Genomic DNA, 27,861 nt, shown 5'->3' with positions numbered 1-27,861 from the left:
AACATCAACAAATCAATTGCATAATTACAAATAGCTCCAATCATTTCACTGAATTATATTAGTCACCTACTAAAGAGTAACACTCTCAATAAAAATAATTTCCATCCTCAACCACTTGGGGAGATTTTTTCAGTGTATAATTTGGTCAATCTTTAATTCCTCTTATTCTCTTTTTTTTTGGGTGGCTAAATTACAATATTTTTCTTTGTTTTTTTAAGAGAAGTGCAGATAAATCATTATTATTAGGATTTGAAACAGAAAATATCATAGAACACTAGCCTTTTTAATCATCTGAGCACTGTCCCATTGACTAACAGTAAATACGTGAAAAATATAATGTTAAATACAAATTTTCCTAACGATAATACTCATGTTTACACAATATTCTTTCAAGAATAACACAAAATGATGATATTACAACTTTAAGAAATGGAAAATAATTTTCTTCAAGAATGTTTTTTTTTTTTTTAGCAGCTATATGATTGGTACATATAAATTCTCAGTCCCTTCCTAGGGGAAGAGTTTCTTTGTATCTGACAAACAAAGAGGAATCATTAAGTAGCAAAACAAGAATCACACTACTATCCAGGAATGGATAGATATTACTCCCCATCAGTCTTGTAGGACTTTTGCATTTGAGTATGTGAGATAATAGATATTTGCTTACAAATTCGAACAAGAAATAGACCCGTTTGCGCTTACATGAGATAATAGATAAATTATCTTACAGACTCAAACAACAATAAACCCCCAAAAGAAGGAAAATTGTGTGCATTACCAAATGTAGCTGGTCGCATGTCGCCAAAAGTATGCAGTCTGAAAAGAAAACCAATATGCATGTCAAAACACTGAACATACTCCTTTTTGCACATTCGAAGGTATTTCAGTTGTCTGGCTATGTGCTTTTACTCTTAAGCCAGTGATGCAATAGTTTAGAAGATTAGATCTCTAGCGAATGTAGCTGTTTGCAGGTCGCTAAACGTACGTAACCTGAAAAATAAAACCAATATGCATGTCAAAACACTGAACATTCTCAGTTTGGAACATTCGAAGTTTATTTCAGCTGTCGGCTATGTGCTTTTACTCTTAAGCCAGTGATGCAATCATTTAGAAGATTAGCTCTCTCCAGGTAATTTCTAATACTTCTTGAACAAAATTTTCCAAAGCCACTCCGTTGCAAATTTTACGTGGAGATCTGCCGTACCATTGAAGCCCTCCATTGCAGAAATTTTTATCTTTTAAACTGCTGATAGATGAGAAAAATAACTCCCTTTATCCACTATTGATGGTACCTTTCCCTCTAATACATTGGTGGTCCCTGGTCATGTACCCACATCCATAACTAATAGAATTAAAAGATCTTTTGAGGATGTTATTATGTTTTAACCAAATCTCATTCAACAGTGAAGGCCGACTAGTTTCTAATATGAGCATTCTTTTTATATTGTCAAATCAATATCAGTATGCTCCTTCAACAATGCTGACCCAAGACCCAAGGATTCATATCTTGATACCCATATTTATTTTAAACACATAAAGCAAAACCAATTCCAAGTGTCTGATCCCTAGTGAGAACTTGTTTCAAATGCCTATGGCTCCTGAGATTATTATGATGACCTTTATTCATGTTTGCCCAGTTGCCCCTACAAGGGAGTATCATTAGCCTTTGCTACAAGAAAGGCACTAACTGTAGGAATTGCTAAGGTAGAGACACTAGCGGCTGAGTAAGAGTCCTAATGCCTTCACAAGATTGAAAAGCCTTAAGCTCCATAAGATTCTCATCCCCTAATCAAACCAAATCTTATGATTAGGATGAATATTAGAGGACTGCAATTATTTCATTTACAATCTCCTGTAATTGTTTTATCTCTAGCATTTCAAGAGAAACATGAGAATATGGCACAGCATTTATTAAGACATTAAGATATGTTTTGGAAAGTGTTGCTGAGATGAAGAGAGATGAAAGGAGATGACTAAGACATGACACTACAATGTTGCTTTTCCCCTATGGATAATTCTTGCAGTAAAATGGAAGGGCCTCAATATTTGTAATTGCTAGGCATTTGTGCCCAAGAGAATAGAAGTACATACCTACCTAGCTACTAGCAATCTGAGGAGTTTTCTTTGCTGGATTATAAACACTATGCTCACCAAAACCCCGCCGTCCACTGCCAAGCAGTAACAACTTATCATAACTATTAGGAGTGAATCTGAGAATAAAAAGATATGGTAAACTACAAAGAGCACTCAAGTTGATCAAGCATTCAGCAATTCTGATAAGATCCAAATATAGAGGAAAAAAAACAGTCTTTTACTTGTTTACCAATAAGGAATTGATCATATATATCAGCTGGTGTTGCTTACAAACATAACAACTAACAATGTCTTTAATCCAATGCCCATGCCTCCTTTGCATTTATTACTCACCTTTCAGGAATAAGACATAAATCATAAGACAAAAAACCATATAATCACCAAGAGAGAACTCATTGAACCATATAAAACTAAAGGAAGCAACAATTTAAAGGATACCGTTTTACTGTTTTTCCTGATTAAATTGCCATGTTGAATAAATATAAGCAAAGTAATTCATAAAATAGGCTCGACTCATTTACAACTGAATGGGCTCATTTAAGGCATTGGTGAGCTCGGCTAGTTTAAGGCTAAAAAATAGACTCTTTTATAGTTTGGAATTGGCTCGAGCTCGACTGTGGCACAATTTACCTGATTAAGCTTGAGCAGAAGTCAGGCTCGCTCAAGTTTGTACCATAATACCTTTGATGAGCACAAACCCAAGAAAGAGAAATATACCATTTATTGTGATTGATAGTTTCCGCATGATGAAATTTGAGGATTTTGTTATTTTATTACTTGTGTCTTATTATCAATAATATTGGCAAGCTGAGGCCTTGGTCTATCCATGTATCATAAATTGTCGAATTTGTTTTTTTTAAATCATGCTTTCTGGATTATGGTTTTTATTTGCTATTATACCCAACGAGATATTATGAATGAAATTTTTTGCATGTATTAGATCTTGAAATGAAGTGTAAGAACTTTGTACCATTTGTTCGTCACGATCAAGTTCAGAGGAAGAGTCAAAAGCAGGGGACGAAGGGGAAAGACCATTAGCAGGGAACAATACTTCTTTCTATCGCGACAAAGTAAATTATTTATTTTCTACGACGGCTTATGTATACCATTATGATTCATATGTTGATTTTTGTCGTTAAACATATTCATAGTAGAGTGGATTTACTAGCTGAACTCTAGTTCATTGTACTTTATTAATTTTCAGAAAATGAAGAAACGTATTAGAGAGTGACTTTAAGGACTGAGTACATTTCCACTGTGTCAACTTCTACTTACGATCCGATTCTAGGTTTGGGCTTTCATGTCTCTGTGAATTTTATATTAAAGATTTATGGCTATCATATTCCTAAATCAGGGCATGACAATTGGTGCCAATAGCTCATAAATAATATAGAATAGGTATTTGACTCCTTTAGCTTATGAATAAGAATTGAAACTCAAAATAAAAAAATCTCTTGAATGGAAGTCAAACATGCAAGAAATTTTTGAAGTACTTTTACGTTTTAACCACTAAATGTCTAAATGCAACAAATGGCATCTCCCTAACAAGAAAAGAACTTTGCCACTGTTAATGTATATATATGTACAGTACTTAAATTGTCTGAGGGACATACATATCTTGTTACATCTTTATATACTTTAAATTAATGAGTAGAATTGTTCTCTCCTATAATACGTTCTCAAAGCACAAGTAGTTTTCATACTTTCTGCTCAGCAATACTGTTTTTCTCATGAGTGTAAGGACAAGACTACTCAAAGATAAAGCCATGATAATGAAAAATTGAACATGTTGTAATGGAGGTGTACTCTGGGGACAAACAGACCTGAAAATCTTGATGTGTATGCGATATCATGATCATAGAAGTAAACCCCTCATAAATCCAAGGAATTTTAGATATTCAACACCATCACATCCTATCTTAGTCTCAACTATCTTGTTAGAAATATATATATATATATATACAGTCAGTATATTGTTGTTCTTATGTACTTTATCCTAGTGACTAGTGAGAATGAGTAGAGTTGTTCTCTCCTGTCATAGCAACGACAAGGCTAAGTAATGTGTTATGAGTCTGTGGTACAAAGGGAAGCACATGGGAGGAGTGAAAAAAAAATTTAAGTACTCTCCATACTATTCTATAATTTCTATTCGAATTATAAAACACAGAAATCTACAATAAAAGTCCCTAACCACCAAGCTACCAAAATAAATTGTAAGGACTCCAAAATCTAAATATAAAAAAAACATATGTATATATATATATATCAAAGTTATACAATTGTCAATTCATCATGAAATTTATCTCAGTTTCAACATGTAAATATTTCATGAGTGTGAAAATAATGACAAGTTATGATAATAGATCTTGAACAGATCCTCTCAAAGTTTCAATGACTTCAGCAAGATAACTGAAATTGGATTTTGCCACTATCATTTTCTCAGAAAACTATCAGAGTTGCTGTTGGCTGTAGTAGATTCTTCCAATCACCCGATTTTATAGGCTCAAAATCCTGATTCCGTTTTCCTCTGCTAAAAAAATGAACTCATTGAGCTCAAGCCTCTAAACATCTGTAAGACTCACTAAGTAATAAGCAATCATTAGTCATTTTTTTCTAAAATTATTTCATTACTTTCAGATTTCATTCACAATAATTATGAGATATTCCTTAAAAGACCATCTTTCTATCAGGCTCAAATTGTCCATCATTAGATGCAATTTATTGTAGAGAACTAACATCTAGCTGCAGAATGTCAGACCCTTTCATGAAGAGTTCATGATCTTCAACTTCAAAGATTTCATTAAGATGTTCAATTATTAAGGAATCAACTTCAAAAACCAGAGTAGACAGGTCTTCATAAAAAATTGCTTCATGAAATATGATTGGTCTTTAATTTCTTACTAGAAAGATCATAGACTACTGAACTACATTACATTTTTATTGCACTAGTAGCAACAACAGTCTGCTGGACATTACTAGATCACTAGATGCACTCAACAATTCTCTTTGTTGACAGCTCAAATGTTTGTTAAAACTTGAATTCTCAGGGAACTTTACCTTGACTGAATGTTTTTGTAGCCACATGGTCCAACTCTTAAAGTATTCCATTAAAATTGGCGGACTTGGAATGACATCATAAAGTTGAGTAACTTGGATTGACTTGAGAGTTGAGACTGCATTAACATCAGGCTCCTAGTCAACTGTATAAAATGCTCAAGAACTATTTTCCCTATCAATTTGAGCTTGTTATCCTGGAAATCAACTCTTTCTGTGTTACCGCCATGAATCATTTGGCGGAAGTTCTTGTTCAACATTTTTTAACAGGCATCAACAATCCTAGGTAAAGCATCATACTATCCCACATAATCTTCCCTCAATCCAAGTGTATTCTGCTACGAATATATGCAGGCTAAGAGGTAAGGCGAAGGAGATGGATGAGAACACTGTACATGATTGTACTGAAAGCTTGATTTGATTAATCATTTCATGACTCAATTAACTACATAAATTTTAAATTGCAAAGCAACCAAATTGTATGACCACAATTAAGCGACACTAGTTCCTCTTATAAAAAACATGAGGGGAATTAATAAGAGAAGATACACACTAAATGGAGATGAATAGAGAGAAAATTATCCACATAGCTGACTCCATAAACTTTGGATTAAATGGTTGGTTGTCATTGTTGTTGTCGCTTGATTGAAAACTGCTTGTGCGGCTAAAATTAACTAAGCTGTCAAAAATCCTCCAAATTTATGGCTACACTAATTTCGAGCAGGAATTTGCAGCCAAATTTGGTTACAGATATATGTAGGTTGAAAGAAAATCTTGCAAAGTTAATAGGTATAGATCTGAAAAAACCCTCCTGTAAACCGAGATATTAAATGAAAGTCATATCTCCTAAAGCTTCCGTACTAGGTTCTTTTAATGAGTACATCTGATAGACCCCATATCCTTGTTGTGGCACTACTTCCCTTTATGCGCTACGATTATAACAAATTAAAGTTGAGACAAAAGGATCAGGGTTGCATTAGGTCAATTTGAGGGTACAGAAGTATAATAAGATTAACATGAACATGGATCATTGCAGGAAACTAAAATTATCTTCCTCAGAGTTAAGCAGAACTTTTCTACAGCTAATACCCACAAGATTAGTAGTTCGTAGGTAAAGTAAACACAAAGAGGAAAGGTTGCAAGTAAACACCACAAGTTACATTACCATAACTAAGAGGCCACCCTTTAAGTAGAATAATTCACTTGTAGTTTTGAACTTGGCAGATTAAGAAATCTTTACCAAAAGTTGTTTACATGGGCCAAGAAGACCTAGGCACAACTCTTCATTTATGTGCTTCATTCAAAGTTCATCAGCTAGTAGTAAGGATTTTAGGACCTATTTGTCCTAATATTTATATTATTCCCAACTTGAACTGACCAATTTGTTAAACAGTCTAGTCGAGGCCAATGAAATATGACCTGCTGGTGAACCAGAGCATGCTCTTGGGTCTTCAATGCTTTAACAGTGGAGGATAACCCGACATTCAACAACAACCATCCAAACAAAAGAAGTTTCACCCTAATTATGAAGCACAACAGATTAGCTTAAATGATATCTGCTGACATGCCACTTCTAGAAAGTACCAAAAAATTATACTATGTGACTATTTTGTATGCATAGCTGAAATTGCTAGTCAAATTCAAGAAAGAAAGAATGTAACGGTAATAAAGTATATATTTTTGTAGCTTGTGATGAACACAAAGATAACACACCAAACAAATTATTAGTTTACCTATGCTTTATGTTCCAGCCAGTAGGTAAGAAACGAGGATTAATGGCTTCAACAAAGACCTCTCTCCATCTTTGGCAAAACTGACAAATGCCCTCCTCACCATACTTGTCAAATAAATGTTCCACAACTTGTTTCCCATGTGGCCCATGCCCCAACAATGATAACTTCTTGCCTCTTTCAGATGAAATGACTTGATGAGTGACAGAAGAATCAAAAGTTCTGTGCATATTCTCTTCCATAATGCCATTATTTAAACTGCTGGTTTTTCCTTGCTCGTGTAGTTTGTTACAATCAAAGCTGCCTATGTTGGAACCAAAAGTGGAAGAATCATTGCACTGGAAAGTTGTATCTTTGTTTGAAGTGGATTTATCCCAATGCCCACCATCACACTCATTAATATCACCTTCTGATAACTCCTGAGGTATCGCATGATTTTTTTCTAATTCATACTTGATACTTTCTTGGATAGTGCATGTGCTATGGTTCCCTGTGAAAATTAGTTCCTTTTTTTGAAAAGTTAATCCCTTTTTCTTCTCAAGTCTTCGTCTCTCATGAGGACTCATACCAACAAGTAATGCCATTTTCAGATGTTCTTGAGTGACTTCCCTTCCTCCATAGTATGCCTTAACAGTCTGCGAGCAGTGAAATAAATTGCGCTAGGTTCAGGAACATATACTTTTACACTTTCAAACATGAAAATTTATATAAAAAGAGGCTGTCCCAGAGTGCAAAGCCCCCATGCAGTGTCTGGAGAGAGAAGATATACTTAGCTTTACCCTCATTTATGGAGAGATTGTTTTCACGACTTAAACCCATTACATCTTGGATGCAAGAGGCAAGACTTTCCAACATACCAAGTTACCAACTGATACTCCCATGATAATTCACGTAGATAGAATATTAAAACTCTAGCCAATTTTATCTATATAAATAGACATGCATTACCAAACCAGAATTTCTTCTACTTGTCTACTTTCCAACATACCAAGTTACCAACTGATACTCCCATGATAATTCACGTAGATAGAATATTAAAACTCTAGCCAATTTTATCTATATAAATAGACATGCATTACCAAACCAGAATTTCTTCTACTTGTCTACTTTCCAACATACCAAGTTACCAACTGATACTCCCATGATAATTCACGTAGATAGAATATTAAAACTCTAGCCAATTTTATCTATATAAATAGACATGCATTACCAAACCAGAATTTCTTCTACTTGTCTACTTTTGTTTCACAAGAATTTATAATTTTTATTTTTAATAAGAATTATATATATCTACAATATTAATTTCTTGTCAATTAGAAAAGGTCAGAAGAAACAAATTCTCATTTAGTACTGCATGACAATTTATATACACAAACTTATTGAGTTGTTGATCCAATAGTCGATCACCATGCACTACAAAGTGAAAAGGAGTCAATCATTCTAAACATCATGGTATAGCAAGGACCAGACAGCATAAAACCATGAACTAAGCATCAGTCTGAATCAGCCAACAGTACAGAGTAATATATTAATATCAGAGGATATCAAACTAATAACTATAGCATAATGGTGTATCACCTGCATCAGCTCTTCCTGTCTGTCTGAAGGCATACTGGATCCATGGCGTAAAAGAGCCATAGCTGCAGTCCTCAAATGCAAAGGAGATACACCTGATTCATTAGTTTTGTTCTCAGATCTTGATCCAATAGTGACAATAGTTTTATCTCCAGAATCTACTATCTTTTGCACAAAAAGAGGAATCCCAAATTCATTTGCTATTTCCTTCTTATACTTTTCTGCAGCTGAATGAGCTGTTTCATGGCAATCAACACATAGTAGGACAATATCATGTGAACGGTGGCTTTTCAAATGCTCTGGAAAATGCATTCTGTAGCATGATGGTATAATCCTGTAGCGAATATAGTGATTCTTCTCCCCACATCCAACGCATATGTTTTTCTTACTCTGAATATAGAATTCATTGCCTTCGTCTTCTGGACGGCCTTTTGGTTCAAAAAGAAGCATGATTGCTGGGGGATTATCTTCTACTACCTTTGCAAGATGGCGTCGAAGATACCTGCAATATTATAATACAAAGAAAACATAAGTATATTTTCAAATATGAACTGCATACTTCAAGGATACTGACCATTCCAGTTTTTTCCTGTCACAATAGCAAAGCAGTCTCCCATCATTAGCATAGATTCTGCAGTTATGATATACTGGAGATTTGCATGAGAACTTTTGAACAAAAAGTTCCCGGGAGGCCTTTTTACCACCTGTTGTCATCAACCTTTCTCCACGTTGCTTCAAGGAAATCATACTGATGTTTGCCAAATTGAATTGAGACATAAGAGCGTAATTGTAAATGGATAGAGGGCAACATCCATCTGGATCTAGAAATTTATCAACAGAACTTTTAAAAACATCATCTAAGCTGACAGTCATATCTTGAAGTAGACAGGAGAGCTCTTCAACATGACTAACAATAACAGGAGATAGTGATGGAGGGGAAGGATATATCTTTGAGGAACCATTACTCAAATCAGCTTCCACTATAACATTGTATATTTCTGTTGAACTTGTTGGAAATTTCACAGCAAGAGCAGCTATAGCTTGATCTGAAAGTACATACCGCAAGCTTTCATCATGTATTCTAGCCTGGAAAATGTCCAGCAAGTTACAGATACTGCCACTATAACATTGTATATATATATATATATATATATATATATATATATATATATATATATATATCAGATGGAACAGGAATCTCACAATAAAAGAGATAGAAGAAAAAACACTGTAACAAATTTACTAAGAATTAATGTTACTCCAAAAAAAAGTAAATGATTAACAGGTATTTGACAATTTCTAGACAACAGTAGTGCAGGATTAAATGATTAATGATTTCTGAAATATTGTGGTGAAGACCCCATGACAAGAGCTTTCATATTGTTCCTATGTACTCTATTCTTGTATATTTTTGAAAATTGACTCGCTAGCTATTATGCAGGCCTATTTTTTTTAATTTTATTTAAGGCCATATTAGTATATTACTTTCAGCAACTCAGTGAAACTGCCAAAAGGAAATATTCTAAAATAATATTATTTAGCAAAATATAAGCACAAGAAAAACTAAGACGTGGATTAAATACTCCCATGCGTATACTACAAATTCTTCTCTCTTGTTTTCAAAACCCCATACAAGGAAAGTGAGGTGATAGACCTATAAAGATGTCACCTTCCTTAGCAGACAAGTTACTTTATTGGCAACTTCCATATATAGACATCTTTATTTGGTGAGATATGATAACATAATGAACTTAACCATCAGTTTCAGAGCTTAGATTTCATCAAAACATGGATCAACATGCAAGATGGTATACATGGCTGGCACATGCCTCAACTATCATGATGATGTTTGATAATCAGAATGTACCAACATTAATGAGTGCCTCACAGGGTGGGTCGACCAGTGCAAGTCGGCACATAACATAACATTATCAGCAAGAAGATAGGGAAGTGCCCTTGGCCCTCCATATACAATCGCCCCGTGCTGGTTCCGTAAAAGTTAAATGTAGTTTGGCACCACTATTTAAGCCAACGGGTGACTAATAGCCAGGGTTTTTGAACCAAGAAGAACACCGTATGTCAATTTATACTAGCAAATTACTAGCATAGGACCATTTCTTCTGTTTCATATTAAAATATAGGAATCAATGAAAATTTTTTATTCCCCCAAATTTAATATGTCAAATTCATTTAACTTGAATCAAAATTGGTATATGAACAGATTAGATCAACTACATATAAATTTATTTGAATGCTAAAAGTTCAGCACGATTAGAATTCCCCTAACTTCTCCTGAATTTCAAAAATCCAAATTCAAATTATGTCAAAATTTATATAGGAACATGTTGGGTTAACTACATTCAACTAAATTTTGGTTTTAATTATTGAGTTATTGTATATTAATTAATGTATTCAATCATAGTATATGTTGAATCATGTTACTACTTGACTATTGATATATCTTTAATAAAAGAAAGTCATTTATAATATTACTTAAGGATTAAAGACTCCAACGCAGGTTTAAATATGAATATTCAAACAAAAAATATGTATAAAGACCCTAAAAGATATATTAGAAGCATGCCAAAGATGCACGATTGGCACACCCCATGCCGACCGGGTTTCAGCACTGCACATACTTTTGGCACGATCATCCTTTGATTCATCCATTGTTTGGTAACACTATGCTAGCGGATAGTTCGATACATCACGAGTAACTCATGAATCAACTGACTGATTCATCCTTGATACAGACATTTGGTGCACTGAAGATACATGAATCAACTGATTGATTTGTACATTTCAAGTGACCAAGGGAACTAAAAAATAAGTAGATCTTTGGACCAATGTATACACAATATCTGTAAAAGGCAGATACCTATGCAGAGACAAACATACTAATTGGATTAAAAATTTTACGCTGAAATGTTAATTGATAATCCAATGTGCAGGTTTGAGGTAACTAGTGATCTCTAAGTTATACTTAATGTATAATTTGCGTGACCACAAATCCATCACCGACCTTATCTGTCTACACTCAACTATTGTATATGTTATTTCTTAGTTGCCCAATATTTTGAAGCATAATAATGAGCTTCAGCATAATCCAAAGTATTATTTCACAATAATAGAGAGCTAACTAGAGGGTAGAATATATCCCAAAGTTGAGAATACTCCTTAATGAAGCATTTGGACAATGTTGCTATTTGACATCAACCGTCTAGAAAATGCTACCGTAAGCCAGACAAGATCAAAATTAGAAACGAGAGGCTTCTTTCTTATATGAGAATGAATAATAATATCATCTATCTGCTAAATTTGAGTAATTCACCAAAGCTACTCTCAACAGTGAAAAGGTATACTGGAAAATGTTGAGATTTCTTCAAGTGAAAAGACCCAGAGCCATGTAAGATACTACCCCAAGGCAAAGTTATCAGCTTGTGACAAAAATTTATATTGCAATAAAACCAGAAGAAATCCTACTTTGATGTCTCAACTATATAAGACTTCAAATATCTAAGAGGCATAGTGATACTTTGTTTAAACTTTAAAGAAGAAATCTTCCTAAAGTATCAGGAATACTATAACAGCATAAGGATGTATCAACTAACCATTAAGTCCCTCCATGCACATAATTTCCAAACAAGATCCTACAAAGGAAATTGTGTGAATTAAATCAGGATAAGCCATCAGAGTATATATAGTCTAAAAAATTAAACATAAGGTACCTTTAGTTCACAAATTCTTGAGGAGTCAAATCCTTGAACCTGCAAGTTCCGTGAAAGAATAGATGTGGCCGCAGAAGCTCCTGGAGTGGACTCAATCTCCTTCATATAAAGTTGCATGCAAACCATATTTGAGCGACGACTGGCCTCGAAGAAAAAATTGAATTTATCATCGCCACAATCTGAAGTATCTGATTAGATTGTAATGTTCATCAAAATATTTTACAAGGTCCATCAAGGAAATTTGCCATGTCAATCATTGGTCTTATGTATCATGAATTAAACTTGGGTAAATTTTGATTTACCCCCTATGGTCATGCCTAGAATCAAAGTATTCCGTCAACTTTTATTTGGTATCACATTGCCCTCTCCCCAACCCACCCATGGTATAGACTAATATTAACAAAGAAAACACAAATTATCATAATACCCCTGTGATATTAATAATCCCATTGTTTGAGTAAATATGAATTTTCTACCCATATTTTTAAGAAGATTGAAATTTTCCATTCCATGATTATATATATTTGAAAGAAGATAAATTGCAACGGTTAGATTAACTAAGATTTGAGCCTAATATAAATAGGAGAAGATAGAAGAGGTTTGTAACAACCCAGAATTTCAAAAATAAATGAATAAAATTAGAGATAATCATTTAGCAATGGGATGGGATCAAAAGAAACCAACCCGTGTGTGAACTTTAGTGAGTTTGGGCTTTACTGATTGGGCCATGTTAAGGTCCTCTAGGTCTTGGCCCAACCAATTGCTTAGTGTTGTGGGTTGTGAGCCAGTTCAAGTATTGGGTTTTATTTAAGCCCAATTAGAGAAATACAAGTTATTTTAAATTCTAAAAATACTACTAAAGTGTAGAATTATTTATGAGTAGATATAAAATTTATACTTGTACCTCAACTAAGGATTTGAGCTATCCTATGTGGAGTTCAAGTGAGTGAATTTATCGTCTCGTATTTTATATTATGATTCCTTTGTATTATTCATACAGTATTATACTCCGTATATTACCATATTTTTATGATGATATACTTCGTGTCATACTCTACTCTATACAATGCTTTAGTCTATGAAATGTTGAGTTTTGTGCATCCCCTTATAGTGAATCAAGTCTACATTGAAGGCCAGAGGACAAATATATTCCTGATCAACTTATGATTCATTAAGTGACTCTGGCGAGGTTAGAGAGATTAGGGAGCAATCTCAAGCTAGACCAAAAATCTCCCTAAGGTGACCCTAATCTCACTCATCAATTAGTAAAAAAATACGGTTGCATTTATCACATGGTGATACCTTCTGGTGACCCAAATAAGATTAATTATAAAGAAAAGATTTAAGCACCATCTTAAGGTGACTTCTAATTGATATGGATCTATAAGCACAGTTCCAAACCGAGACCGTTGGCATTATTGAGATTAAGAAAACTTGACAGAACAAAATTGAGCATGTTATTAGCTTATTAAAAGCATTATCATTACTCACACTTATTATTCATATTATGAGCATGCTGACTATTATTATTAATTATTAATCTTTAATTAATATTTTCTATTGAATAAAGTATGATAATTCTAGCTTTTGGGGTGGATTCACCTACTAAGCTAAAGTTGTTAGCTCATTAAAATCTTTTAAAATTTCAGATGCTAGTGCGTGGCGAATGAACGTAGGCATCAAGACTCTATCTCCACTTAGGATTTTAACACTTATGCCTCCAAATATAGTAGTGGCTTTTAGGTTCAAATTGAAAAGCTAAATATTGCCTTAGTGATATTTAGAAGATATTGATTGTATAATTTAAGTATTTTGTCTTTGGAAGTTTTTGAATTGGAGTTATTAAATAAATTATTAGATTTTGAGTTTCATTATATTACAGAGTTAGATAATTACTATTAAGGTAGAAAATTATTGTTAAGACTTCGTCTATCTCAAGCCTATTATGATACATAGGCGGTCATGATTCAATTATCGAGTCGTGACATTTTCACATTACTCTAAATCACAAGCAGTGGTGTTCGTGAGGGAGTGACCCCCTCCCTTTCCTTTCTATCTAAGCCGATCGAGCTGGCTGGGTTCTAACCCAATTAGATTGGCCGAGCCCATTTTGAATTGGGCTATGCTGACCTAGCACAAGCCCTATTTTTTGGGCTTGTTTGGCTTGCCTAACCCGAGCTAGGTGGCTGGGCCCAAGCCTGCGACCCTTGTGAGCAATTTTTATTTCCATTTTAATTTAAATATTAAAATGTAGGTATCTTTACTTAGTATTTTACCATAGAGCTCTCCGAAACCAACACCCACCCTAGAGAGAATCGGGATTAGAGTGGCACAGTTTGTCATCGAGAAAATTAGGGTGTTCATGCAAGTGGATTATTAATCCTTGCTATTATTATTTGATGTGATGTACCTATGACATGATAGCTTGAATATTTTAATTGCACAGGTTAGTTTTAACCTGCTGATTGATATGATTACCTTTAATATGTGCATACTCATCTACATGCTTATGTATGATAACACATACTACTTCATCATAAAAATGCTTTTTATAATGCTTACTTGTGTTGTATATTATCATACTATTAGCACACATACACTACCATAGAGGAGGTGACATGTATGTCTCAATAGTATCTAACACCTCTCCAACTAGGGTAAGAGAAGGGAGAGAATTATATTATTATTATATAATATAATCTATGTTTGAGATCTCGGTTTGTGAATCCCAAACAAGCAGGCACGTTGTTTGCCGAGAGATAGGTGATATTATTTGATTGACGAGAGTCAAACTATTTAAGGTATTTAAGTTAAAGATTAAATGGTAGAATAATGTAGACCTAAAGGTACCCGATGATGAAAGGTGAGTGTGTCCTTAAGCGACAGTTCATAATTTTCACATAGTGGTGTGATAATATTTAGCTAAGGGCTCAAATGAGTAGTATTGATGTACGATGCTGACTCATATGATAAGCTTATGACAATCTCTAATTTGTGGTGTCGGACAATCGGTTAATCTACGGTATCAGACAATGAGGGATAGGTGATTTCACTATTAGAGCATCCTCTCCCTTAGAGGCATTTATGTTGGATGAGTATGAGTGACGGTCAGTGGGCCAGATGTTAAGACTAAGTGAATGTAGTGGAGTCGAACCATGCTAACTAGATACATTATGTGCATGGCTAATGCTTTTATTATGATGATCAATTGTTTAGATATCTTTGCATTCTCCATATTGGGTAGAATCATATCTATGTTATATTGCAAGTGAAAGAGCATTAGGCTCATTCATAATTAATATATAACGTAGATTGATTGCCATCACGGTAGGAACCCAGTAGCAGTTTTACTTAGTAGGGCATTAGGCTTTCACTTTCTATATTGTAATATTTTGTGAGGGGTTTATGTTTTCCCTTTGTTGTATATTCGTATTGGTATGTATTCTTGTATTTGGGAACCCCACTTGTACTATTTTATTTTGTATGGATTCGTTGTAGCCTACGAGGCCCTTTTTTGTTCATGCTATTTTGATCTTACTCGATGTTGATAGTATGTTGCTAGACCCCTATCCTCCACATGAATCTCACATGAGGGCACCCTCACGTAGGAGGTACATGGTGGGTTCAGTTGTTTCACTCTCTACTGCCACATCTCCCTTCCATCTCTTTTTCTCTCTCAGTCACATCCTCTCTGTTCTCCCTCTAACCTTTCCCCTCCTCTCTTTCTTCCTCTCTCTCTCTCTCTCTCTCTCTCTCTCTCTCTCTCATAACGGTCCCTCTCTCTTCCTCCCCTTCTCTGTCGCTCTCTATTCGATTGCTACACTAACAGCCTCAGAGAGAGAGAAGAGGGAGGAAGAGAACAGAAGAAAGAGAACAAAGAGAGGACAGGCTAGAAAGAGAGAGAAAGGGAGAGGAGTTGGATAAAAAAGAGAGAAAAAAGGAAAAAGAAAGAAAAAAAAAAACATACTCAAGCTTGCCGGAGATTGAGGAAGCTAAATTTTCGTCGGAGAAGCTCATCGGATGCCGACCGAGGATGCGTTTGCATCAGATGGCTTGGGAGAGAGAAAGAAAGAAAGAAAGAGAAAGAGAAAGAAGTGAAAGAGAGCGAAGCTGCCCCCCCCCCCCCCCCTCTCCCTCTCTCTCTCTCTCTCTCTCTCTCTCTCTCTCTCTCTCTCTCTCTCTCGATCGATATGTCTCAGCCTCTCAGGTTGAGATTGGAATCAGCTATGGACGATCCATCTCGGCTGATACTGTGATCCATAGTCAAAATATTCCTTAGTGCTCTTATCAAAGAACTCCACAGATAAAAACTCCTAATAGTTAAGTATTTCTTCACTAACCATGTAAACTCCCATCTTCTTAATGTTCAGTAAATGTTTTGTCGTATGATTTTAATTAAGGAATGATCTGTTGAAGAACAATCCCTACCAAGAAACTATCAGCATGGTTTGCTCTGATAAGCATAGCTTCCAAATGTCTGTATGGCTGTATGCCAAATAAATGCCTTCGAGCTTAAATATTGTCTCTCGGCCGGCACAGGTCAGCATGGGACTTGCATGGTTCAACATGACTAGATAACTGAATATTAAAGTACAACTCCTATGACCATGGTCCAATACGCCGATCAGTTAGACAAAGTTAGATCTATTGATCCAAGTAAGACAAGAAAATTCTCCATGGACTACTGAAACAATTTCTGATAATAATCTGTTGTCTTAAAGATGTGATCACATTGTCAAGAGTCAATGGTTCTGAAACTATGCTGACTGTTGGCATGAAGTAATCATTTCTTTGAGTTAGGTTAATCAGTTTTCGGAGATTTAATAGTTAAACCTTAGAAAACCATTATATGACTAAAAAGTATAAGAAGTAATGCCCATCAAGCAATGATAATTTATAGATTGTCTGAAGAGAAAATTAAGTTCCATTAAGTTTTCAATGGGTAGAACACTCATATTACCTAATTAATCAATGTGACATTCTTCCTATTCTCCCAGCGGATGAATTACTTGGGTTTAGTTCCATCTACTCTTCAAGTGGCAAAAACTTCATAGCAATCACTTAAGATATTAATGTAGACCATCTATATTAAACTTCCATGTAGAGGAAGATCATACCGCAGGTTTTCATACAGAGTTCAGATGCCAAACAATCTGCAATATACAACAGATAGTGAGCATCACAAAGAGCATATTCAATCATCTCTGATGATAATGGACGAATCCTCCAATCTTCACGCTGCAGTTTCAGATAGAAAATTCATTAGCAAAGACAAAACCCAGACAAGTAGAATAACCAATGTAACTAAATTAATCCCTAACATGAAATTTATACCCAGATAGATAGGTCACCAATGCATACCAAAATTAAACCATAGCATATTTATATCAATAATTGCAGACTAATAAAGTGATTGACAATCTAATACCCACACTTCAAATCTTTTTATTGCTCCATAATGTAAATTTAATCCAATCATGAATATAACAAACATAACAAACATACTCGTACAAACCTGCAGAGTTTTGTCAGTGGATACTCCACAATATGTTTCAAGCAAATAAGCTAACGACTTTTGAGGTTTTGACAGAACTACACATGCCTGCACAAGGAAACAAATAAGATATTGTTGAACATAAACAATCACTTTGATATCACTCAAGCGCAAGATATAGCTTGACAGCAATTTGCATCTCTTGCCCATATATATAGCAATGGCTTTAATTAAAATATGAAAACTAAAAATAAATTGAAGATCAATTCAACCTAACACAATGCATAATAACTTATCTGATAATGAGTTCTCAGCTAATTATTTAACTGAAAGGTTAGCAAAGTTAAACAGTCAATACTATATAATAAATATAAGAGCAACAAATAAAGTATCATTAAACCAATATACAGGAGTACTAATGCAGACTAAACCATCATATAGACAATACACAGGACACCTAAATAAGAATACAGCAGACAATGTTGTCCATTGTAAAAATACAGCAAAAAAAAAATTTAAAAGGAGGCAATAGTTCAAATATAACACCTTGGTTGTCATGTATCAACATATCATCCATCAAAGTCTAAAAGGATTTTAGAACTGCCTGTGAAGCTGAGAGCAACTCATAGCCAATTTCTCCCATGTGAATGTTAGCCTGCCCATCAATGGACCTTGCTGCTTATTTCATCAAATCTGGAATCCACACCTTTCCAATTCCCAACTTTTGAATTGGTAATATTATACACTGTAGATATAGGAGCTCACGCCTTCTTAGACACAAGTGGATTCCTTTTCAAAATCTTAATATAATTGCTTGTAGAAAAGGATATAATTCAAGAATGACTGGGCTGGCCAGCATATCAAAAACTTAAAAATTTAGTGCCAAATCTCACTGACTCTGCGGTGCCAAATTTAGTGCTCAGGAACATAAATTGCAGATCCTCTTCACAACTTGTGAATAATGATAGTAGATACATGGCTAGCCTTTTGGTGGACTAAAATGGATCAAACACACACAGAAACATATAAGATATAATGCACATACAGATATATACACATACGTACGTGAAAATGGTTATAAATAATAATACATTTTCTCTTACCTTACAAGTGTTTCTAATTTCAACTTGAATTTTTAAGTATACACAACATAACAGTTGGATGTGACTGTAAATCCCAACTAGATAATAATTAAAAAAAGAAAAACCAAGAACTAGAGAATAGTACTCTATTTCCAATTGTTGTGAACTGGCCCAGAGCTGGTTGGTCTAGTCGATCATGAACTCACTTGGTAGATTGATCTAGTTGAGTCTAATCTAGTCTAGTATAAGTTTGCTTGGAGAGCAAGCCACCTAAACTAAGATAGCCACTATAAATAAAGTGTGGTGAGCACCCCAATGAAATCAATGAGAATTACCCTAATATTTCCTCTTTCTCTCTCTCTCTCTCTCTCTCTCTCAATATTCCTATTCTCAATTGTTGGCGCCCATACCGAGGCCACCAGTTGAGCCTACCATGTCCCCTATTTGATTGGACGGTTGTTTGTGATTCAGATAGATCAGTGGAGCCTTCCCTATTTAATAAGTCAGCGCATACATACTTTGGCACAGCAGAGATAAATCACCACACTATTAGGATATGATTATGAGCTATAGTACAAAAAAAGGACAGAGAACAAGGCAGCGGATGCACTATCTCAACAGCCCACAACAACGAAATTGGCGGCCATATCGATGCTGAGTTTCTCACTTCTCGAGGACCTCTAAAGAGCAGGTACCACTAACCCAGAGATATTGAGGTTGATGTAGGAGCTAGCGGACAACCCAGCGAGCCACCACGAGCTCAAGAGACGCGATGGATTACTATTGGACAGAGGGCGCATCCAGGTTCCGCAGATGATAGGTTGCGCATTCAACTCATAGAGTAGAATAACTTTCATTGCACTCTAGAGGCCAGACATGAGGGCACAGTAATGACTTACAAACGACTTTCACAAAGCTATAGGTGAATTGAGATGAAGAATACGATAATAGAGTGCGTAAGGGCATGCAAGGTGCGCCAGGGGGCAAAAGCTGACTCTCTCAGGCCAATAGGTATAGTCCTTTTTGATTCCAAAGCAAGTTTGGGAGGACAATCTCCATGAATTTCATCGAGGAGCTATTAGTAGTATGGGTGTACTCCATATTTGTGGTGGTAGACGGGCTGAGCAAGTATTCCCACTTCTCAGCCCTGGTGCACCTATTTTCAGTGAAGCCTGTAGTAGAGGCATTTGTATGCGATGTCGACAAGCTCCACAGCATGTCATGTTCCATAGTCTCAAACAGAGATTGGGTCTTCATTAGTGACTTTTGAACGGAGTTCTTCAAGCTACAAGGAACACGATTAGACCTTGATTCAACCTACCACTAGCAAACTGATAGCTAAACCGAGGTGGTGAACTAGTGTATTGAGCAATATCTTCGTTGGTTTGTAGGAAAGCCTAGTAGGTGGCTAGATTATCTGTCTTAGGCAGAATGGTCCTACAATACTATCTTTCACACTAGCATCTAGATGATCCTTTTGAAGCAGTGTATGGTAGGCCACTACTGACTTTGTGGAGCTATGATTCCATAGCATCTGCAGCATGAACAGAGATGACCAACAGCTGACAAATAGAGATGTTACCCTGAAGAGGCTGAGGACCCACATAGTTGAGGCGCAGAATATCATGAAGCAAATCTATAATAGCAAACATCATAAGCAAGACTTCGCGATCGGTGGTCTAGCGTTCGTGCGTGTTTAGCCATATCGACAGGTGACTCTGAGACCGATGCGCAATAAAAAACTAGCACAAGAATACTTTGGGTCGTTCCAAGTGCTCAAGTGACTAGGTCCGATAGCATACCGATTGGCATTGCCAGAAGGATCCCGCGTCCATCAAGTTTTCTATATTTCAGTCTTGAAGGCTCAAGTCGGGGCAGACCAAATTGTGGACGTGGATATACCCGACCTTGTGGAGGAGACACACTTAGTGGGAGCCAGTTATGATTCACGCCAAGAGGTGATGCAAAGACGAGAGATTGCAGACGGAAATTCTAGTGGAGTAGTTGGGTTAACACTCCAATGACGTTATGTGGGAGCTTGAGACCGAGATAGCTGAGCACGCTTTCTCGACTTCACACTTTGAGGACAAGATGAAGAAAGTATGGTGGATTATTGTGAACCAACTCAGAGCTAGTCAAGTCAGGATAGGTATAGTCGAGTCATGAACTCACTTGGTGGGTTGGTCTAATTAAGTCTAGTCTAGTCTAGGTCTGCTTGGAGAGCGAGTCACCTAAAATGAGGTGGCCACTATAAATGAGGTGTGATGAGCACCCCACGGAAATCAATGAGAATTACTCTAATTTTCTTTGTCTCTCTCTCTCTCCCTTAAAGTTCCTATTCTCAGTAAGTGCAATACCGAGGCCACCAGCTGAGCCTACCCCGTCCCCATCTAACACCTAGCTCAGCCCTCTCTCGCATCACCCTCACTCCACTAACCTCACCCTTAGCTCACTTCACCTACGGCACCCATCTCCTTTCTTCAGCACCGACATCACCTCCACGTCTAATCCTCCTCAACGCCGACATCACCTCCACCTCTAATCCTCCTCAACACTGACATCATCTCCACCTCCAACCCACATTGAACATTCCTAGCCCCAACCGCAACCACCACCTTCCTTCTTTCTCAGTGCCGACACCATTTCCACCACCAATTCAGCTCGGCAACTCACCCTTTTCCATCACTGACCACAACACCAATTCATCTAATCACCCTAGATAAACCTTATCATATGTCATATGTCACAACATCTTAATCATAACTCATGAACCACATAATGCATTAACAATGAAGGTTTTAAAATGGAAGCTTCTGCATACACTATTTCCATGTGAATCACATGCAATAGTCTTAGAGTCTAGACTATGAAAGTGTATGCATATACATAGACAATGACAATAATGTATGTAGACCATGAAAGTGTATATATGATCAACTAAGGATCAATAAATGCATTCAAAATTGCTTTTGGAAAGATGAAAACAGAGCATCTCTTTCCTATCAAAGTAGTTAGGGATATACTTGTGATTTTTAAATAACAGCAAACATCTTTATTAACATGCAAAGGACAACACTCGAAACTATCAAGTTTCAACTTTCAACAAAATTAGAGATATTTAATAAAGAGCCCTTCAGGAATTTAGATGTCAATTAGTATATAACATCCTTCCAATGCTGCATAGAAGCAACTGTTTGTAACTCACTAAGTAATTGTATAAAACAGATATTATTTACTACCAACACTGGCAAAAGAAAATAATTCCACACAAAAATGAACTGCAATATTTGCTTACCTTGGCAGTATCAAACATGTTCACGACATATATATGAAAGTCTCTCTGGAGCCAAAGAACATCATTATCAGCCCCATGGAAGACCTGAAACATAAGATTATACTCAAAAAAATAATCTCAATATACATCGAATAGAATAGTAACTCTATATGTTCTTAAAATAACATTGAACATCTCCAGAAATTCTCATGTAGTGACAGCAAGTGAACATAATAAACTAAAACTAAAGACAGCAAGTGCAGAAACTACCTTGCAAATGGACGGATCAGCAAAAACAGGACGTAGAATGCCCATCACATCATGTAAAGCAATCGTATCTATCAAAAAATCTTCCTTCTGAGTAGAGATCTACAATAGAAGGACAATAAACTATCTCAGTTGAGAGAAATGAAATGAAGAATTATACAGTTCCAATATTCATCCACATTTACCTGCATTAAAGCAGTATAACCTAGGAATGACCGTAAACTATGTTGTTCTGTATCAACAGCAAAGACCTGCTCTCCACTCAGTAGGGTTGCAAGGAACTCTAGTTGAGGTTCTGTATTAATCCAGGTGTAAGAAGTACTAATATCTGAATATTCATGATTTAAAACAAAGTTCGAAAAAGCAACAGGATTGTCCAGCAGAGAAGTGATCTCTTCTTCATAGGGATGCATCTTCAAAGAGATTCCTGACATGAATATTAAGAGATTAGAAATAGGAAAACCTTGACATAAAAAGAAACATAACTAATATAGTAAAGACATGTACAACAATCTCTTAGACCACAAGCCTAGATTGGCCAAAAAAAAACCTTAGCATTTCCTTTAGTGTGTTTCCAAATCGGAAGGCTTCAAATAAATAACCACATCTTGGATACTCTCATACACTCATGTTATACTTTCATATCATTAGTTGTCTTATAAGCATGTGACATTGGCCTTAGAAAGTATAGATGATAAACACCATGATAACTTGGTAAATGGTCCAAAGCAAGGTTTGAAAAATCAGGATTGGAATCAGAATCGGCCTTCAGAAAAAATGATATATATTAGTTGGATCAGCCATATCAGTTGCTTGGATCAAATTAGACTTTTTAATTACATAAAATTCTAAATATTATTTAGAAATACAGGAAAACTTCTAAAAATTCAGAAAAAATTATAAAAAATAAAAAATAAGCAAATAAAGAAAGAATTACTATAGTCCAGTGAAAACTAAAAAGAAGAAGAGATTAGAAAGAAAGCGAATGAAAGAAAATCAAACAAAAGAAAGAAAAATCATGGTGCAGTGAAGAAGAAGAAGAAGAAGAAGAAGAAAAAGAAGAAGAAGAAGAAGAGAAGAAAAAGGGAGAGAGCGAAAGAAATGGAAAAAACTTTTAAAAAAATAAAGAAATAAAATTAAAAATTATATACCGGAGTTTATCAGAGTTTGTCGAAGTTTGCCGAAGTTCATCAAAGCCAGATCTCTCCGTAAGAAAAACAATGGCCATATAGTAAGGAGAGAAAAAAAAAAAAGAAAAAAAGAGTGAAAGAGGGAGAGAGAGAGTGAAAAGAAAGAGAGAAAAAGTCTGGATCAGGATCGGGATCGGCCGATCCAGCAAACCATGGTCCAAAGACATTGTACAAAGGATTAGTTGAAAAAATCTTCAGTATTGACAACTATTATATCTGAAAAACTCGTGGTGCAAGAAAGAAATATATTATAATTATAGAACCAATACATACACTATATGGATCCTTCTTCTTTATTCATCTCTTTTTAGTCCCAATTATTTAGAACCAAATTGTACCATGTTAACTGCAATCTTGCATTATCATTCTATATCATGGCAACCATTTTAAAAAACAGTTATGGGTTACTTGTCAATGCATCAAATGTACCAACAACATCAGTGTTCCTTGTTATTTGAAGAGGTCAAATTGAAGATGAACATAAGGTTGATCATCTGCAAGTCAAGCACGACCCAAGAAATCCTGAAGCTTGATAGGCATTTCATCTAAATTAACCACATATCATGGCCTCCAGATTGCAAGATGTATTCCAAACCTACATGACCTTTAGTTCTGAATATTATACATCTAATAGGAAAAATTTAACTTTGCTTTTTATATAGATAGAAAATTTTGGCTGCAGAAAAGAAATAGTAGATGGTATGATGTATTAAGGAGGGCTGATCTAATTCAGATGAAAACTCAAAAGAAAATAAAAGGCAAGGAAAGAGAAATGACATTATTGTATGGGGAAGAAAGATTTAAAAATAGGAAGGAAATACTTACAAAAGAATAAGAAGAAAACAATATGAGAAGTCATTGTCTTATTAAATTTCCAAACATTTCACATTATTTTGCTGTTCACTATCAGCTGTACAGTATAATAGACAGAAGGAAGAACTATAGTCTCAACGAAAACAATAAAAAATGAGGGGGGAGAGAAAACACTCCATAGGGATGACCTTAAATCTCTCCCTCTTTTTTTACTTTATTTTATTTTTTCCTCTAGTTCTCTTGGATTTTTGGAAAGATAAGGGGTAACATGTGGCGCAATCATAGCACTCAATATAATCAACTACCCACAGGATTGGGCTTTCCAACTTGAATTTTTCAGAAGAAAAAGAGCATATTAAAAGTCCACATCAGAACAAAATAGACTAGCTAATGTTCTTAAGCCAATGGTTGCACCCACCCAAAAATGACCCTGGTGTATCAAGTTGGCAACGGCAATAAACTTGACGTAGACAACCTGCTATCGTGTTCGAGAACTGAATACTTCAGCATCTTCATATACAGACTGAACTTTAAATCTAAGACACCACTTTACGTTCATCACGAACCAGGATTTCTTATCATTGATAAAAGATATTCTTAACTTCCCAGGGGGTAAACATATTTATTGTCTTGATCTTGCAAAAGGAACCATATAAATCACCCATATCATTGTACTGGACCACTCTGTAATGCAACAAAGTATTGCTTTATAAAATGATTCCCCTACCATGGTACCACCTAGGCACCCGCACTACAAGGAGTACATGATTTCTGTTAGATGTCCACCTTATTATATTTTATCATAGTTCAGTACATAGGTTTGTCTTCAAGTTCAAATTCATTGTAGATGTCAGTATGTTCCAGATTTGTGGATTGTAATAGATTATTATGGTTCTTAGTAGAGGTACAATAATTTCTTCTTTTTATATTAGATACTAATTTAAACTTTTGGCTTAATAATTATTTGATCTCTAGGCAGCACTTACGCACCCACCTAGTGCCTACGCCCAATGGTTTGCATTATGTGGTTCCTTGTCTGCTCGACTAGGACCACAGTTTCTAAAACTTTGCAACAAAGATCGACCAAGAAGTATAGTTGCCTCAAAATAAGCATTAAAAGAAGGGTTATTTGTGTATACTATGGTTCCAAAACTCGGTATCTTGATCGAAATCGGCCATCAGGAATAACAATACGTATCGGTCGTATCAATCGGATCAAACTATTTTTTAATCATATAAATTATAAATATTATTTAAAAATACAGAAATTTTTTTAAAAATTTAGAATATAAGAAAATAATAATTATTTACATATAAAGTCTAAAAACTAAAAATTATATTAACTTATTCAACACTTTGATAAATACCGAATTAGCTTTGCCTTCTCCCTCTTTTCCTCCATTTCCCTATTACTGCAAAAGCAAATTTATTTTTTTTCTAAGTTTTTTTCCTTTCTTCGCTCTATCTTCTCTCTCTTATTGCCACAAGGCAAATTTTATTTATTTTTATTTCTTCTCTCTCCCTCCTCTTTCTTTCTCTCTCTCTCTTCCTCTCTCTTCCTCTCTCTCTCTCTTACTGTTGCAAGGTAATTTTTTCTCTAATTTTTTTTTTATTTCTTCTCTCTCCCTTCTCTTTCCCTCTCAATCTCTTCCTCTCTCTCTCTCTTTCTGTTAGTCCCTCTCAATCTCATCCGCCCTCTCTCTCTTTCTCACTCTCCACTCTCTCTCTCATCTCTCTATCTTACTCCTTGTTATTGTAGCAGATTTTTTGTTGTAGTAATAGAGATTGAAGGAGAGAGACAAATAGATAGAGAAAGAGATTGCAGAAAAGAAAGAGAGGAAGAAAAAGAAGAGAGAGGGAGATGCTAGAGGGAGAGAGTAAAGAGAAATAAGATAGATGGGGCACCGGTAAGAGAAGAAATGAAAAAAAAATTAGAGAGAGAAGAGAGAGCCCGTATCCGACGGGATCGGTCAATATGGCTGATCTTGACCCGATATGAATTAGGTATCAGCCAATACCATGGTCGAAACTTGGTTTTGGCCATGGATTAGAATCGAGCCGATCTCGATCCGTTTCGGGGATCACTGAATCTTAGAACCATGGTGTAAACCCCTCAAAGTCCCTTATTTACCCTTCTAAATTGTGTACTTGCACATACACCCTTCAAAACCTATGAGAGGCATCCATTTAAAAATAAAATTGGTTTAGAAAGGTATTCATGCAAATACAAAGCATTTTGAGGGGTATAAATTCAAAAATCTACTTTATATGATATGCATGCATATAAGGGATCATAGAAGCAAATGCATGCAAAAGAAGCCTAAAAGGAAACTCCTCATTGCCAAACATAATGCACATGTATTCGTTGCATGTCTATGTTGGAAGAAATGTTTCCTAACACACACACACACACACACACATACATATAATAGCTTTTCTCATATCTGTTAGTCATAAGTATGCTTTCCAACTTCTTTCCTTTATCGAATAAATGGATCTGCTAGAATAAGAGATCAAACCATAGTCCTCTATAAGCTTGAACGTTTAGGAAGATGGTGAGTCAACATGGGATCAAAGGAGAGATAATCACCATTCCTACTAATCAATTAAAAATATAAAATTTCTGTTGAGGCTCGATTCTTATTCTGGGCCCACCTTCTAATAGTTCAAGGCTTTTGATGAGATGGTTATCCAACCACGGCATAAGAATGGGATTCATAAGTTTAATTTTCGTCACTTTATAACTCCCTTTTTATTTCCATGTGTCATTTCGTTGGTTGGGAAGGTCGGGGATCAATGAGGGTTGCTGTATACTCTGAGAAAGCTTTCTAACAGCTTGATAGTTCAGATAAAGATGGTTAGCACAGCAATCTCCGGTCATTTAATTCAAATCCACGTTTTGGTCCTAGAGGATGTTAGAATATGAAGATTACACAAATGTTCTATATTAGCTCAAGCCTTCAGAGGAAGACAGTGAACTAAGACTATCTACCAACTACAAAAGGATGATATATTTTAGGTAACATCAGATATTAGAAGATAATCAACTAAGTTCATGCTTTTGCATGTGATTACTCTAAAGGTCAAACCTTTACATTAAGGTTACTTAAAGCTTTCATTTTCCAAAATAAATTTGTTAGATTCCATATCAAATCCACATACGTGTCAATTCGGGGAAAAGACGAGGATCGGCACCTTTCTCTTTGCCTTCTCGCTTGAAATGCTTGAAGGGGGAGTAGGAGTTATCGGCGAGGACGCGCTTGAACCGGTGCTGAGGCTTCTCAGCCGGCTCGTAGCAGCGCCGCCTCCGGCCGGCCGCCTCCCGCCGCCTTCTTCGGAGGAGCGCCGCCGATGCGATGATGGAGACCGCCGCCGCCACGCACGTGATCGCAAAGATGACATGGATCTTCTCGCAGCGTGCCATTTCCGAGCTCTCTCTCTCTCTCTCTCTCTCGTCGGCGGAAATGGATGCCGGCGGTAAACGTCGGGAGAGCACCAATTGGGTCGCCTCGCACCGCCCTGAAGAAGGTTCAAGTAACGGGTCGGACCCGAATAGATCC

The 27,861-nt window shown here is 35.8% G+C and overlaps 1 protein-coding gene across 5 annotated transcripts; it reads right to left on the bottom strand.

The window, feature by feature from the left end:
- Window positions 1-474: 474 nt before the first annotated feature.
- On the bottom strand, window positions 475-27,815 carry LOC140759561 (protein RRP6-like 3). Of its 5 annotated transcripts, none has more exons than XM_073096152.1 (13): window positions 27,464-27,815; window positions 22,484-22,725; window positions 22,302-22,400; window positions 22,053-22,136; window positions 17,697-17,783; window positions 17,299-17,419; window positions 12,182-12,369; window positions 12,065-12,103; window positions 9,028-9,539; window positions 8,457-8,955; window positions 6,882-7,513; window positions 2,092-2,210; window positions 475-990 (listed from the first exon to the last, which is right to left on the bottom strand). In XM_073096152.1, the coding sequence occupies exons 1-12, from the start codon at window positions 27,723-27,725 to the stop codon at window positions 2,096-2,098; spliced, it is 2,880 nt and encodes a 959-aa protein (XP_072952253.1). In that variant the 5' UTR covers window positions 27,726-27,815; the 3' UTR covers window positions 475-990; window positions 2,092-2,095. The 5 variants fall into 5 exon arrangements, with proteins under 5 accessions (XP_072952253.1, XP_072952256.1, XP_072952257.1 ...); XM_073096155.1 differs by having other exon boundaries at window positions 2,092-2,168; XM_073096156.1 differs by having other exon boundaries at window positions 2,096-2,168.
- Window positions 27,816-27,861: the final 46 nt, after the last annotated feature.

The sequence above is a fragment of the Typha angustifolia genome, chromosome 4 (assembly GCF_048772165.1).
Source record: "Typha angustifolia cultivar Huaian chromosome 4, ASM4877216v1, whole genome shotgun sequence".
Taxonomy (NCBI): domain Eukaryota; kingdom Viridiplantae; phylum Streptophyta; class Magnoliopsida; order Poales; family Typhaceae; genus Typha; species Typha angustifolia.
Note: the sequence above shows the minus strand (reverse complement) of the source record. Positions and strands in the feature narration are given on the sequence as shown.